This window comes from Phoenix dactylifera, chromosome 4, assembly GCF_051530095.1.
Source record: "Phoenix dactylifera cultivar Ajwa chromosome 4, Ajwa_hap1_PhDact_Kaust_v1.1, whole genome shotgun sequence".
NCBI lineage: Eukaryota > Viridiplantae > Streptophyta > Magnoliopsida > Arecales > Arecaceae > Phoenix > Phoenix dactylifera.
This window is the reverse complement of record NC_143193.1, coordinates 41,014,506-41,031,625: the sequence shown is the minus strand read 5'-3', so window position 1 is coordinate 41,031,625 and position 17,120 is coordinate 41,014,506. Positions and strand designations below refer to the sequence as shown.

General features: G+C 37.2%; 1 protein-coding gene across 2 annotated transcripts; it reads right to left on the bottom strand.

The window, feature by feature from the left end:
* Positions 1-7,244: 7,244 nt before the first annotated feature.
* LOC103695769 (serine/threonine-protein kinase STY13-like) lies at positions 7,245-15,983 on the bottom strand. Of its 2 annotated transcripts, XM_088719868.2 has the most exons (7): positions 15,081-15,451; positions 14,841-14,973; positions 14,595-14,727; positions 14,332-14,527; positions 8,067-8,191; positions 7,813-7,971; positions 7,245-7,715 (listed from the first exon to the last, which is right to left on the bottom strand). In XM_088719868.2, the coding sequence occupies exons 2-7, from the start codon at positions 14,969-14,971 to the stop codon at positions 7,401-7,403; spliced, it is 1,059 nt and encodes a 352-aa protein (XP_088575994.1). In that variant the 5' UTR covers positions 14,972-14,973; positions 15,081-15,451; the 3' UTR covers positions 7,245-7,400. The 2 variants fall into 2 exon arrangements, with proteins under 2 accessions (XP_088575994.1, XP_008775400.1); XM_008777178.6 differs by having other exon boundaries at positions 14,841-15,983.
* Positions 15,984-17,120: the final 1,137 nt, after the last annotated feature.

The window sequence follows — 17,120 nt, the reverse complement described above, 5'->3', positions numbered from 1 at the left end:
TTTGACATTATCTAGTATAACAATATAATTCATATACAGATAGTCATTATCAGAACTACTAAATTCTCAAAATAAAATATCACCCCAAGTAATTATAAACTGAGTACTTCACCAAATTTACAACTCACAACTTGTAATATTTAATTTATTTATACACGATCCTCAAACAACACCTTAGTATACAAATTGATCAAAACTAGGTCTAGCTTAACATGTAGACAAGCTTGCCTCTCCCCAAAATCTATTACCAGGCTAGTCTCTAGTCCCTAAATTTGAAAAGAGATAAGTGAAAATAATAAGCTTGGCAGTTTAGTAAATAACAATCTAATTTATATAACCGAATCAAGCCATTATAAATAATTTAACTCAACAAAGACATGGAAGAAATAATGCATTTCTCTAGAGTAGAGATCATACATTTTTATTTTCAATAATATATATATATATATATATATATATATATATATATATATATATATATATATATATAATGAAATAATGCTTTTTTACTAGAGACAAATATAATATCCAATTTCATATTCAAAACTGTACTTGTATATAAATATTTGATCATGGACATCACGTTACAAATCCACTTTAACTCTACATTCAAACACTATGGTCATATATAACCCCTGGTCATTAGACTATATTCAACCCCTATGGCATAGGTCTATAATAATCAAGTCATAAGATAGTCAAAGTGCCAACATTTAATCTTCATTAGTGAGGTTCATAACATAGTCAAGTTGAGAGTCAAAACATATTCACATATACATACATATATATAATTCAAAATATTTTTATTGAATGTTTAAAATTTCTATGATAATCCAAGTATTCACAAAGTACCGAATTTTCCAAATAATTTAATTGCAAAAATTTCGATATTTAAGAAACATACCGCTTGATTTTCAAAGCCTATTCAATATATATAATTTTTACCTGCTTGATCCAGTTATATATATACAGCAAAATTTGTGCACAATGGACGAAAATCATGCAACTAATTAACAGCGGTACAATCATGAATGAGATTTTGCAATTAAATTTGGAATCATCATAATAATTTATATAATATTTGATAATTTTTTAAAAATAGTTTTAATAAAATACTAAAAGGTGTTTGAATGTAACATACCTTGTAGACACCAACAACTAAGTGAATTATTGACTTTACATGGAGTGTTTAGGATCTAATAACTCAAAAAATCATATAACTCAAGATCACTCTGATTTTTTGCTGCGCTCTGTCTTTCGCTTGTGGTCATTACAGGGTTGACTCTTCTATTCTTTAGGGTCGACTTGTTGATCTCCAAGGTCAACTTGCTAAAATGCTGATTTTGGCTGCTTTCTGTCTTCTGTTTGTAGCTATTTTGAGATCGACTCGTCAAGTTCTAGGGTAGACTCTTATTCAATAAAAATTGGTTCGTGATTTTTAAGGGTCGACTCATGAAAGTGCAGGTTTTCATATCTCTTTATCTTTCATTGAGATTGTTTTGGGGTTGACTCAACAGATTTATGGGTTGACTTATAAATGCATGCTAGTCTTTGTTAATGTGATGTTTATGATATAATTTCCCAAAGGGGAGAGAACGGCAAAGACTCGGAGATGCTGGAAAGAGGAGAAAAGGGCATGGGCAAGTGACACTGCAGGCGTGATGCGGTGAACAGGATAAACGGGGAGATTCGGATTCTCAAGAAATATTACCTTATATATTGAGAATTAATTGATCTTCATTCCGAACATGAGACCCTCAAGTGCCAAAAAAGCTGGATCCTAAGAATGCTAAGTGGGATAGTTGTATTTACAATTACTACCCTTTCATTTGAAGCTAAAGTCACTGATTGAAAATAAAAATAATATGAGAAAAATAGTCTTTGGAAATATCCGCAAGCCTCTTAGAGACGAGGAAATAAAATATATATGAGCCAACATATTTGATATTAGATAGCTACCTCTTCCATGACAATAAACTGGATATCCCAAATTTATTAGTCAAAGAATTTATGGTCCAAGAATTACCTACAAGAGAGATGGTTGGACATCTTGATCGAGACAATAACCATAGTGTTGTTGGTATTTAAAATATGTATTGGGTAAAAGACACCTTCACGGCTTATTTCAATTGTAAATGATTGAACATAGCCAGGGATTTCTTGTCATTAAGACTCTTGTCTGGCTGGAGCTTCCCTATGCTTTTTGTCTCAATCTTAATTCTATTGCCGTTCTTCATCATAGTATCATGCCTTCTGAACGCTTCATCTATTTCTTCAGAATCCTTTGGGTTCCTTTTAAGAGTTAACCCCATGAGTTGTTATGTACAAAATTATATTTTCTCCAAATTTTAAATACATAAAATCAACATCAATCTCTTATTCTTATATTAAGTTGTAGGTTTCAACAAGAAAGTTATAAGATATTTCGAGATTGCTACATGAAAATTTTAAAAGACTGATACAACCTAAAGCTGGATTGTCAAATCATCAAATGCAAGAGGTAAGTACAGGTAACAGCATTATAAAGTATCTCAATGCCAACTAGACACCTTGATGCCTACAAGATATCATTCATTTTTTCTTTCCCATCCCATCCACCATATTTCCAGCAGCAATTGCTGATTGAAGAAAGGACTACTTAGGTGACCATGCAATCGATACTGGTAGAACAATTAAAAGGTGCTAGATTTCCTCAACCTTAAAGGAACAGAAGAAAGACATTAGCCTATATATCTTATAAGGATATTTTCAATATATATTTTTTTTGGATGGCACTTTGAAATCGATCGAACATGGGCAAAATTTGTACTAAGAATGATTGGCAGATTAGTGATGGTTGTGTTCTCTGCAAAGAAAGATCTGAAACAATATCAAATTTGCTGATCAGATGCCCATTCGCTCGTAGTTAATAGACTGCCATAAAGATGCAACTTAAGCTTAGAGGATGGACAAACAGCATTGCTGATCTTTGGATCACTTGGAGAAACAAGAAATTTCAGCAATCTTTTAGAAGAGCGGCTGATCAGTTGATTGTTGCTACCTGTTGGAAAATTTGGAAGGAGCGTAACACTCAAATTTTCTTAAAGAAATCAAGCTCAATTTATTGTGTTCTGCAAAAACTTTTGTTAACTTTCTTCAATTGGAAACATTTATATTTTGAAAAAATGTTAGAATCACACCTCAAATGAAGCAGCAATCTTGCATCCTTAGTACCGCACTCTGTGGCTAGATCTCGTTTTGCAGAAGTACAAGCTGATACAAGCATTGTGTGATAATAAAGGATTATCTATTTCCATACTTCGATAGATTGCTGATTCTCTCGATGCTGAAAAACTCTACTGTTACATCTTGATGCTAATAATTGAAGGGTGATTTAAACTTGTTCTGCTGGATTCTTGGTGGAATATCATGTTTGCCTGTTTATTTCACATACAACTGCCTATATTCTGTTCCCCTCTTGTAATCCAATTTATTTGTATATTAACTCTATAAACTTTCTTACTTCAATAAAAACCAGGTGTCCTTGCCACCCTTTTCATCAAAAAAAACTTTTCTTCATCTAGATTAATTTTCTTTTACTTATGAAATCATTGAAGTGAATGATAAGATAACAGCAAACTGCATGTCATAAACAAAAGAGCATGCATATAAAATATATAGACAGAGATAAAATCCCCACCATTCATCAAACTATTTGATTTAGTAGCATTTATATTTTTATCTAATATGCTTTTTAGCATATACAAAGCGAAGAAAGAAACAGATTAATTTTCAATATACAAGCATCACATCCTAGTGTAGATGCCCTCTCTTGTATCCCTAAATAATAAATTTCTATTATGATTATTTTGTTTTAGTTTAAATTCTGTTGTATTGAGGTAGATATAGGTGCTTTCCCCAAGTTGAGATCCTTTTCATTCTTCATCACAAGCTCTTTGTGCGTCCTATGATGGCCAATGGTGAAGAGTGGCCGCAGTAGGGCAGGACATATACATTTTTGGTCTTGCTCTATTGAGGTGTAGCACGATATATGGACGGCCTATGATGAACCGGACAATCATGAGTTGTAAAGGATCCAAACTTGATTTTCCTTCCTGGATATGGTTAAGGGTTTCGTAAGAACCTTATCCATATTTTGCTGGTCTAGTAGTTCCTCCTTTAGCCATAATTGAGAGCCCTATCATGGTTTGTTACGACTTTTGAGGAGTTAAAAGGTGTATCACTATCTCGATTCTTTCAGTAGGTTTTTCATCAGTCTTAACAAAAATATGAGCGTGACTCAAATTATACTCTAATCGTCTTCAATTTTGTCTGCTCATCTCTCTAAAGAACACTGCTTCAATTCCAAGCTTTTCTATGTAAAAATGGATCTTTATTTCTACTTTCTCTAAGTATAAGAAAGAGAAAAGAGGAAGAGAAAAATGCATGGGGCATCCAGGTTCTTCTCTCCAAACCAAACATGACAATTATAGTTTCTATGCTTGTTTTCTCTTCTATTTTGTCTCTCTCAAACCAAAAAGGTGCCAGATCATCCTTTTTATACTCACGGGAAAAAGAAGAAAAAGTGTGGTCAACAAAAAAAATAAAGAAATAACTCTTGTTTGGTTAGAGTTTTCAGAAAAGAGAATATGAATAAAATTCCATGTCTCATTAAAAAAAAAACATATAGGAGATATCGGAAAGGTACTTTCCCATTGGTTAGAAATTGAAGTCTTTTTTTTTTTGTCAAAAGTACTTAAGCCATCAAAAATTATAGGTAAGATTTTTTCATTGATTAAGGGTATAAGAGGTATTTCATACAACTTTCCTAGGAAAGTAAATGTTTAACAAAATATAAGCTATTTTGGGATGTGCTACTTATCCATGATCAAACAAACATACTAAAACTATTTTTTCAAGTATTATATTTCTGGAAATCATTTTTTTAGAAAAACATTTCTGAGAAATTTTTTTTTCCACGAACCAAATGAGTCCTCTTAAGATTTCGTTTCCTAAATCGTTAGATGGCCATATAATATTTGAAAATTTATCTTCACTAAAAAGCCTTCTTCCCTTCTATTCATTATTATATTTACCTCCACTTCAGAATCTGGTACACATTGTTTATGGTTCATAGAGCTAAAGGAATATAAAAAAAATCTCCAATTTCTCCTACGATTGTCCTAAAATAACCCGCTCAGTAGTAGAAATAGAGAAGCACTCTCAATCCAACTATTCTCTGCAACAATTGCTTTTTGTCGTGCTCTTCATATGCTGGAATAGAAAGTTGTTGCAGTAATTTAGGATACACCTTCTTGTGCCATTCCTCCATGTTAGCAGGCATCACTAATTAAATCTAAAGGGACAATGATAATACATCGGCTCTAGGGTTTGGGGGGCCTTTTTGATGCAGGAGCATGAGTCCAAGCATGGAGCGTGTGTAGAGATTGAGTCCTTTCCTTGGGTGTGCACCGAATTACATTGAGTCCAAAGGTTCCAACGTCAAAACACATTGGGTCCAAGAGTTCTAGCACCAAAACATATTGGGTCCAAGAATTCCAGCACCAAAATATATTGGATCTAAGAAATTCCAACGTCAATTAGATTGAGTCCATCTAACATTGAAGAAGTCCTAGCTGATTAGGAGTCTTGAGTTAAGGAGTTTGGGTTTAACATTGGGCGTGTCCAATGTTACATTGAGTTCAGAATTTTTAATCTAAAGTTAAAAAGAGTTCTTGGATGTTTTGATTAGTTGTTTGCTTGATTGACTCAGTCAAAAGTCTGAATTTAGGAGTGGAAATAACGACGAGCATGAATACTCAATCAAGGTCTGCATGAACTACTTCATGGGGCATGCGTAAGCTAAGGAGTCTTAATTTCTTTGGAGTCATGTTTATTTAATCCATGTGTCATTAAAGACTCTAAGTCGTTTGGGAGTCTTAGATAATTTGTTAGTTGATTGAGTCAAATGATTAATTTGATTTAAACGAGTCCATATTAAGTAAAATTCCTAGTTAAAGATGTCCTCAAAATTCTGGTTGTAAGAGTCCTTATTTTTTCAACCTTACTCTACATAAAAAAGAGGTTGAAAAATAAAATTTAGAGAATAGAATTGATTTGAGATTTGAAAACCCTTAAGCGTTTTTCTAGTCGGAGGTGAGATGCTTCTCTCCTTGGTGCGACGCCAAGCATTGGTAAAAGTGGGTGAAGATGAGACTTCTTCTCCTCGCCAACCCTTGCATTTTGTATGTAAGACTCTTTCATATAATCTCTTAGTTACGTAAGATTCTTTCATATAATCTCTTAGTTATCCTTTCCTTATCACGCCACAACCCTTCTCATGCCATCTTAGCAAATTCCTTCTCATCCTCACGCCAATATCCCTTCTCAATCTGACACTAACCGTTCATTCTCACGCCTTTTCTTATTTAAGAGTCTCAGTGAAAGAAGGACTCTTCCATTCCTTATGCCATATTCCACATCTCACATCCCAAATTAAAGAGGTTGATTCTCTTTATGACTCTTCCCTACTAGCCATGCCACCCTCAATTAATCACACCACATCAAGCCCAATTGAACCTCATTCAACCTATCCAATTTCACTCAAGTCATCATGACCAAACCCAATCCTAAATTGGGTCTAACCCAAGCCCATCTCATTCTCAATTCCTTCAAGCCATCCCACACCCTACTTGAATCCAATTGAACCTCAATTAGCCATCATCCCATCATCTCCTTCCTCCCATCCCCAAGGAGAAACCCTATCATAGCATAGCCGCCATAGAAAAAAGAAAAAAGAAAAAAAAAAGAGGAAGCTACCGCCATCAACCCCAAGTTTCAGCACCCTTCCCATCCTATCTGCATCACCTTTCTTGAGCTTCTTGTTAATCTTTCAACTTCAAAGGCCGCATACTCCAAGGCTACCATTTTTCACAGCTTTGGAGAGCTTCATCAGCCGTCATATATGAATGGATTGGAACTCTAATAAATTTAGACTGTTTCTTTTGTTTGAACTCTCATGTAATAACAATTGGGTGACTTGTCTCTTACGACTCTTTATATACTGAATCCTTCGCTTTGTTCACATGCCATCACATGAAACCATTGAACCAACGACTGGCCGCTGAAGAGAACCCATTAAATGTAGAGAAGCTGACTGAAGATTGTCGGGCTTACCCAGATCATATCCACTCAGTAACCTCAGACACAAGGCTTCTTACAGCCTTTCCCTAGTTGTTAGCAAGCTTCCTACATCAGCTATCAGATTAGGTGTCAAATGTAATGCTATTGGCCTTCAAATATTAAAGTTACAATTTACGTGATCGAAGCAAAAGATTTTTCTCATTCATCCATTATAGCATGTAGGAATTGCCTACAGCAGGATGCAAAACTTACCCTTCAAAGATCTACCAAGTTGGCAATCAGTAGCACCGGTTGAAGCAGAAAAAGAATCCCCTTGATTTGTTTTCAGTCTCGGCCTCCGGGGTATCACCCATGTCATCTCGAACGGCCATCAATGAACTTGTCCCAGGAGATTCCGGTGGCAAAATCACATTCTCTGAACTAAATACACGAGAAGGGACCACAGGTTCAGGTGGTGAAAGAGTAGAAAGATAATGTAGAAGCATATGCACTATTTGGCTAAAGTTTGGTCGGGAATTTGGATCTTCTTTCCAACAGGAAGTCAAGATCAAAGCCAGTTCCTCAGGAAGGTTTTCTGCACTAGGCCTCATGTTCTGAAGAAAAAAATAGAAGAAAATGTCCAGCTTCAGTCAGATTAAGAAAGTGCATAAGCTGTAGAATTTTCAATGTCAAGAGCAAATAGTTTCTTACTTTGAAAGCAGCTGCATAAGCTGCTTGCAGGTTAGACATGCCTTCAAATGGAAGTCGATTATGGAGCAGCTCCCATAACACTATTGCAAAGCTGTAAACATCCACCTTGTGATTGTAATGCTTCTTTTCTCCATGCCTTAACGTAACAGTGCTGTATAACTATATAAATTTATTTAAAGTTAGACAATCAGAACAATAATCATCGAGAATGTTGAGCAGTAATTTAATGTAGCATGCAGTGCATTAAAAAGCACCTCTGGAGCCATCCAACGGTATGTCCCTGTTTCAGCGGTCATCATCTCAGTTAACGTCTCCTGCCTTGCCAAACCAAGGTCAACAAGCTTCACTGTTCTTTGGTCTGCCGTCAACAGCAGGTTCTCTGGGGATGTAACAAGAATCACAGAACTAGGTTTCAAAGCAAATTCAAAGAAAAAAAAAAATAAAGCATCTGGATTTATTGTGAAGACAATAATAAACTCTGAAAATCACTGCAAGGATGTGTCAATATACAACTGGTAAACCTATCTGATAAAGTATTTATCATCATCCTTTTTTCAGGAAAAAGAGTATTTGTCATATATTGAAACTAGAAGATCAAATATGGGACTGCTTAGTGACTCCTGCTTGCATCAAATGACATTTCTATTGCACAAGAAGTTTTATTGAACTACCAGAGTTTGAAAGAAACTGCAATTGGAGACGAGAACTTAAGCAAATAGATTGAACATTGCTAGGACATAGAACCGGGCTACAGGGCACCACCAAAGGCAATGAGATTGAACATTACTACCAGAGTTTGAAAGAAACTGCATTTTGAGATGAGAACCTAAGCAAATAGATTGAACATTACTAGGACATAGAACTGGGCTACCGGGCACCACCAAAGGCCATGAGATAGTATGCATGGTTAGAGCCAAGCTTGAGACTATAAAAACATTGGTGCACATTATTTCGAATTTTTATATCAACTAAGAATTTTCATGTAGTAGCTGTTTGGTACCTAGAAGTCATATGGCTCAACCAAGCTGCCTAGATCTATACATTGACAACATAGGCATAACATTCCCCTAAAATAATGTCAAAAGGCCAGAAGAAAAATGGCAATTTCTACTAGGGGGCAAAGGGTAATAAAATGCTTAATACAGCACTACACCAAAGACCTGGGTTCGAATCCTAGTGATAGGTTAGTAGTATTTGAGGGCTACCTCGTGTAACTCTTTACCTACATGCCTCTTCCACTAAAAAAACAAACAGGTGAACAGAGTAATCGATACTGACTTAAATGGAGAAGGATCTCGAGCAACATTAACTTTTTTTTTCTAGAAAAGTGAATAGCAGTGGTGGTCATTTGTCACGAAGATCGAATACTATGATTCTTTCACTGTCTGAGTGTCTAAGATCCTTAGAAGTTTCAATTTAATTGCAACTGATATTCAGTTGACATGTACATGACATATATTTCTGATTCCATCTAAAAATCCAGGTGATAAATTTATTCCGTCACATGTTTTAGACATTTTAAAAATTAAATCTCCATCAGCATGTTAACATCATGAGTCTCTTCAATGCAAACTTCATAAACTATTATAAGAAGATAAAATGCTCAGAAAAAGCAATTAAGATGATAAGTATTTAGATCATTAGGGGGAAAAACAAGTCCGATGACAAACAAATATATCTCCATTTAAACATTTAATTATTGATATTTTAAGTATAATCACAGGTGCATTGACAAAATTCTTTTGAATTTTTTTCTGCGGACCAAACATGAGTTGATTATGAAGTGGAACAAATTCAGATGACACATATAAAGAGAATTAGGGGGAAAAAAGTCTAATGACCAACAGATTTAATTCCATGTAAACATTTAATTATTGATATTTTAAGAATAACCATAGAATCATTGATAAAAGTTTTCTGCGGCCAAACCAAGGTACACCATCTCAATACCGAGTTTCGTACTGGTGCCACCCTATCACTGTGTCGGTACGCCTAGTACAGGCGCTAGTTTAGCGTATGAGTGTTGGTATGCCCTCCATACCATGTACAGTACCAAATCAATATGGTACAATATGCCTTACACCATCTGATTTGATTCTGTATGCCATACCATAGACCAAATATAATTGATTATGCAGTGGATCAAGATTCGTCGTCTCGATATAGGACTCCGTACCGATGCCACACTAGTCCTGGGTCGATACGGGAAGGTATGAGATCTTTTTGGCGTACTGATTGTCAGTACACCATCCATATCGGAAACCGGTACCGAATCAGTACGGTACACCTCGTACCGCCCAGTTTGGGCCGATACGGCGAACCACGCAGTGGATAAAGGGTTTCATAATCATTTCTTGACAATTCTGCTATAAAGTTGTGTTCTGTATGACTTTCCTAATATGAAGGACTAAAGTCATTATATCATAATAATCTATAAAAGCAAAACCTAACCTATGTACTTTCCATCAACTTCATGATATGATTTTTTCCTTTCTTTTTAGAGCCAACCCACATGTTTCGAAAGTTCTAGTTTAGTTATCTTCAATCTTATACCCTCGATACTATCAAGGTGATTTTAAGTTCCCCCAGTCATCTTCCACACGTACTGACCCACAAACTACCCTTCTTGTGGGCACTCCCATCCTCTTGCATTTGTTGCTCGTGACTGGACCATCTTAAACATTCTGCCAAGTATTTCTTCCGAAACAATGCAGAAATAAACATTTTGTAGTTTTCCAGTGTGCTAGAAGTAATACATACAAAAGAGGAGTAATCTATATCAATCGACATCATGGTAATTTCTTAAAGATTATCTCTAATTACTTTAAGAGAAGTGTAATAAAACTTTTTTACACATTCAACTACAAGTGATAAAAAGGTGAAATCTTCAGAATGGGAAATCAGCCCATGTGATGATTATTTCTGAAAGAAGTTGAGTTTGACAAGTAATCTACCGTTATATCCCTCTTAGACCTACTTTATGTGCATTGCTACCCTCTTTTCTTCATTTTTCGAAAACTAGGATGGGAGAAATCCCGGCCAAAATCTTGGCAATCGTGGGACTCAAACCAAGGTCCTTGTTACCAACCTTTAAAGACTTTAACAGCTGCACTAGTTGGCACGCTCCCTTGCTACCCCATCTTATAACATTCTGTTTTTGTTTGTAGAAATGACCATATCTCCATTTCCCCTTGTCCCATATGCCATTATATTACCTCAATATTTTTTTGAGCTGATTCATGAATAAAGAAGTATCATTCATGTCTATGTTTTCTTACCTTGATATATGCTCATGAGATGAGCTTTATATTTTTAATATAACCAGCTCTTGACTGGCTGGCACTAACGGTACAAAGAGATACGAAGTAAGTAAATTTGCCACTTTCAGCCTCGTGGAAGAAAGCAGTATTGACAATGACCTATCAGCCATAAGTTGCCTGGCGCTGTCAATGATGTTGCCATCAGATGGAACTGACAGTGAATAGGTCTATTGTCAGTTCCCTGGGTCTCCAAGCTCGTGTCGGACTAAGTTGCTAGTTCTTTGGTGATAGAAAGTTCCCATTCCTAGGATCCGACCATGACTTGCCCGATCAGTTGACTTGGACTTTGTATCAGACTCAGCCTCCAAACCAATCTTCTGGAAGCTCTGGTCCTTTTGATACTGACCTGTTCACCGACGATTCTGTTCTAACAGTTTGTTATTCGTTATTAGTTCGTATTTGGGCCCAATTGACCCTCGCTTGGGCTTAGGGTGGGTTCAGCCTGCACCACCTACATAAGAGTGGGCTGCATGTCACTTCTTAGTGGGATGCATATGCACTGGATGCATATGCATCTGCAGAGTATTAAGCAGGCAGCACTTGCAGCCACACAGTGCAATATGGACCACCTTTTAGCCCATATGCAGCCAGACCCATAGGCTGCACAGACTGCATTTTAAAAATTTGTCTCTTATTATAGATAAGATTGCTACAAGTGCAAGCCAATTTGCTCTTGTAGATAAAAATTCAAAACTTATAACTCATCAAGGCTAATTATTAGGACATGTTGGCCACTATCATAGACTAGTGATGGTGGTCTACCTCACTTGCAATTAATGTTCCATTAGTATGTGCAAATTCCTAGAGCAAGACATGGATGTTGAGACCAAGATTTTCAAATATTTAAAAGGAGCTATGGGTAAAGGCACATTGTGCAGGTAAAATGGTTATCTATGTACCCATGTTTGTTCAAACACTTAATTGGAAGGATCCTACATCACATAAGAAAAAATGATTATGACAAAATAGTAAGATGAATTATGGGGGCATTGACAAGAAAGAAATTAATTACAGTCAGCTAAAACTCTTTTTAAAACCAGTGTTCTAAAACACAGCCATTAAATTGAGGCAAGCGTTCCTCTACACAGCTTAAGGCCTAGGATATTCTAATATGTAGCCCAATTGCCCCAACAGGAACCTAGGCAGCCCATTTAATCCAAGCTCGTGCAATACACATCTTATGCGAACAAGGTGGGATGGGTTAGATAATAATAAGTGGTGAAGTTATTTGTTGATTAGACAAGCAGATGGAGAAAGAGACAGTGAGGGGAAGAGGGTGGAAGTTGTTTTGCACAGACATCCCGAGGGGCAGATGAGTAATCAGTGGAGTTTTTTTTTCGGTGGAAGAAGCAGACAGGAAATTGGGAAGCCCCCTCGAACTATGTAAATTTGTTTAGCAGAAAGATGCAGCTCTCTCAAGAGATTTTTGATCTACTTGAGGGGATCTAATTTGCACAAGCAGCAGCATGGTAACTTTAACAAAATACAGATGACAAAACCATTGTAGATAGCAGTTGATAAGATGACAAAACTAGCCTTCCTCTCAATAGTAGCCTACATATAATATTGGTTTAAACCCCCACCACCTTCATCTCCTTTATCTTCTTCCAGTCCCCCCAGCCGCCAGGAAAATAAAAAGGCAGGTTACTTCATCTAATATGAATTGCAAGTTTGTGGATTTAGGATTTTCACAACGGGGATGAGGCTTGGCAGAGTTTTGACACCTTGCCCCAAGATCACATCTTATGTGTGTTAGTGCTTTCCACTCAATAGTAAAATTAGTTTTTTTATATAGTTTTCATTAGCTATACAAGTCCTCTTGACCATCCAAATTTCATGGCGGTATGGCTGCATCAAAGAATACTAGCTGAAGCAGCAAGTGACCTACACGCTATATGAATTATCAAGAGTGAAGTGTAACCCAACAAAATTAATACTTCTATTATTATAAGGATCCATTATACATTTCTGTGATAACCAGTTAGCAGTAAATAATGCTGGCAACTCCATCTTCCATACCAATTCTGCCCCAGCATGGTATGAGCCGGCAAACATATGCCGATACTTGAAACTTTGATTCCTATTTACTTTAAAGAGGGAAAATCTGGTGATAATTGTTGCTAACATGATCATTTGTGTGTGTTTCTATGACTACTTCTCAATAGATTTTGCAAAATAAAAGATGACTTGATTTATCAATAAAATCTAATCCCATAATAACCCATTCCTTAAACATGTCATTTCAATGCAGTTGATTATGTGTTTTGCAATGAATGTTTACACAGAAATGATTGAAGTCTTTATAGAACCCAGAGGGTTATTATAGCATTAAATTTGACAAGTTTTGTCAATGCTTGATGGAATATTAATTGTAATCTAGCTTAGGCTCTCGCTGGAAGTTCCCATATTATCTCCATAATTGCATCTCAGTAATTACAAAACAGGTCCACATTTACAGGAAACAAATAATTGTATTATAGGAGTTTGATTGTGATCAGGTCATACAAGTTTTGGACTCCCAAAGGTTGCTAATTTAGGTAATCTATTGAGTAAGTTACAAGATGGATGTTGATTAATATTCCATCAAGAACTTACATGACTTGCCAGGTCAAAAGGGCTTGTAGGCAAGACAAGCGAATACCCTTTATAGACACGCCATAATCATTGGCCCCATATGTAAAAGAATTCTGTAATCTCTTTGTTACAATTAAGTTGCATTTTGAAGCTTATGACCTTAAAATCTCAGAATCAACAGTTGTCGCCAAATTCTTTCAAGGTAAGGATCACACCCAATTTCATATTTTATCATCGACAAGTCAAATGTTCATGATGACACACAACCCAAATTCCACTAGATGTGCATGTTTAGCATCCAGGAAAATGTCAGGCAAATGTTTGAGGACTTGATAGACTAACAAGCTCAAGGGGATTAGTCTCTAGCAAAGCATCAACCAACTTTAGAGGTCGAACCTGCAGTGTAAGTACAATCTTACTCATCTTTCACATTACATATATGCATAAGACTCCAAACGAAATAAAAAATTTGAAAAGGGAATGTGATTTATAAGAGCTGAACACATATAAGGCCTAACACTTCAACAAGAAATGCAATATCTAGTATCACATTGAAAAAGCCGATCGCTTCCAATGCTGAGCATAGATCACCATAGCTTAAGTTCAGCCATAAAGAATATATTACCAGGCTTCAGATCACGATGAATGATCCCATGTGAATGCAAGCATTCCATAGCCCGAGCTATGTCCAGCGCAAACCCCACCGCAGCACGAGGCTCTAAGCTCCGCGGCCTCAAGTTCAGCATGTATTTGCGCAGCGACCCCCCCAGCAGAAGCTCAGTGACCACCACCATCACAGGCTCCTTACATGCCCCAATGAACTGCACACGACAGGATATGAAGTGCAATAAAAAATAACCAATTTATGCAATTAAATAGAAATATCACCTTGACAAGGTTCTTGTGTTGGACCCGAGAGAGCATGGTCACCTCCCTCATAAACCTTGCCTCTCTCTTCGCCGCCTCCTCAGGAGTATGACCTCTATTCACAATCTTGACAGCAACATTCTGATTCCTATACCTACTCAACATGCAACCAAAATCCCAATGCCAAAAGACACAGCAAACAGAATTAACCAACTGAATTATGCCATGGATTGCAAAACCGAGATTGATGCAAGGAAAGACACCTACTTTCCCTCGTAGACCTTCGCATGAGCGCCCTCCCCGATCCGGGGGCCAACGAAGAGCTGCTTGGGATTGATGAGCCACTTGGCATCCATGCGGTGCTCGTCGACGGACAAGAACCCATTTCCAGACTCCATCTCTACAGCAATGAAGAGGATCTAACATCTATCTATTTATCAATCAATCTATCTATCTTTCCAGCAATAGAAACACCAGCACAAGGGCATGGACAAGTAGAAAACATACAAAACAGAAGATAAGTAGGAGAGGCTTATTCTCTTCTCCTGCTTACACTTGCTTCCAATTCTGGTTTTCCAGGAAAGGCAATGCAGAAGCCAAAGACACGCTCTGCATCTCTGATGGCTACTTTCCCAGAGCCCATCTCTCAAGAAATCAGATGCATCCTATAATTTTATCTCAAGAATAAAGATCCCCCTCCTCTACCTTCATGTTCCCCAAACCTATGACAAGGCCAAGTGCAACTTCTTTCCCCCTTTGCCTTTTCCTAGTATGAACAAGACAGCATAGACATGGGCTGTGTGAAGAGGGCAAATTTCCAAAGGCTTGACTTCCCCTTCTCTCTTGATGGAGGAGCTCAGCTTGGGATGCAGTTGCTCAAGAAATGACTCCCCCACCCCTATGCCATGATATTAATATCTCCTCTCTCTCTCTCAGACCATGGAAAAAAAAACTTTTTGATTCTTTCCTTCCCTTCTCCTTTCAAAACCAGAGAAAAAAATTCACAAAAAAGTTAAACTCCAAATCTATCCAGCCCAGAATCTAGCCAGATTACTTTCCACTACTACTTTCTTTCTATTTATCAATCTAGTGGGGCGGAGCGTGTGGTGAGCGAAGTCTTTCGGCTGCGGGCCACCAAGTTAGATGGGCTCATAGAGGATGAATTAAGGAAGAAACAGGCATAAGATCGTACTCTCCAGCACTCAGTCCAAGAAAACATACAATATTTGTATACTGATGATCCCGTGGTACACAATTGGTGCATTAGGTTGGCATAAAATACTCGAAGAATTGTCCCCTAAAAAAATTAATCAAGGGGTCACATGGGCACTCTGACCCTTAACGCGGGGGACGCACCCCACTTCACAGATAAAAAATTGAAGTAATGTCAACATGGCTCTCCTTACGTACAATATTTTTTATTGCTCAGATTTTCAATTTGATTAGGTGGTGAGACTGCTTGCGTGTATGATAGCGAGGGATGCACAAAAAAAAAAAAAAGGGTGAGAGGAACCATCCTCATCTTTTTTTCCTTCTTTAACCAATAATGTATGTTGTAGGTCTTTATGCAAAAGTGGCAATCCGATCGTACCAAAAAGATATGCATTGGATCTTTAACCAATAATGTATGTTATAGGTCTTTACGTAGAGGTGGCGATCTGATCGTATTAACAAAATAGGCATGGGATCGAATACATGATAGAGCAAAAATTTATCAATTTAAATTTAAATTATTTATTTTATTGGACAGATAATTTAGATTAAAGTATATTAGATACGTTAAGCATTACTGTTTATATTATAGATTTTTATGACTATTTATTAGATAAATAATCTAGCTCGATCTATAATAGATTAAAATAAGTTAGATAGGTTGCATGTTGAGCTGCAAATGGGTCGAGTTGACTCGTGATCTGATCCGATCCGACCCGCTTAAGATCCGATCCGACCCGAATTTTAGGATACGTGGGACCGGGTTGGATTCTAAAATTGGCCCCGTTCTATTTTTCGGATCAGGTCGGATCCACCCAATCTCGACCTTGGCTCGGACCGGACCCGACCCATTTTAGAACAGCATCATTTGGGCCTCGGAAGTTAGAGAGTGACAGCATCATTTGAGCTTACTTTTTGGGCCGGATTTGGGTTATATATGGATCTGATTCGATCCGAATGATCCGTCGGATCAAAATTTATAGGCATGGATCCGACCCGATTCGATTTTCAACCGAGTTGGGTCTGGGTCCAAAATTAGAATCCGAACAAGAAATTAGATCAGATCAGGGCCACTCAGAATTCGATCCGATCTGACTATTTGCGGCCCTAATTGCATGGACAAGAAATACTATTTCTACCGACTCCCTGTGGGTAATAGGATAGGGAGATCAGCTAGGGGGGATTAAAAAGGTTTATGGGTCTCACAGCCGACAGCCGTCTGATGAAATGGCAGGGGGAAGTACTTGGGTCACATTAAGAAACATGCATGAGGCTGTTGGTGGAGTGGGGTCCCATGTCTTCTGAGGGGGATGTATGGTTGCGGAGGTGAGAGAG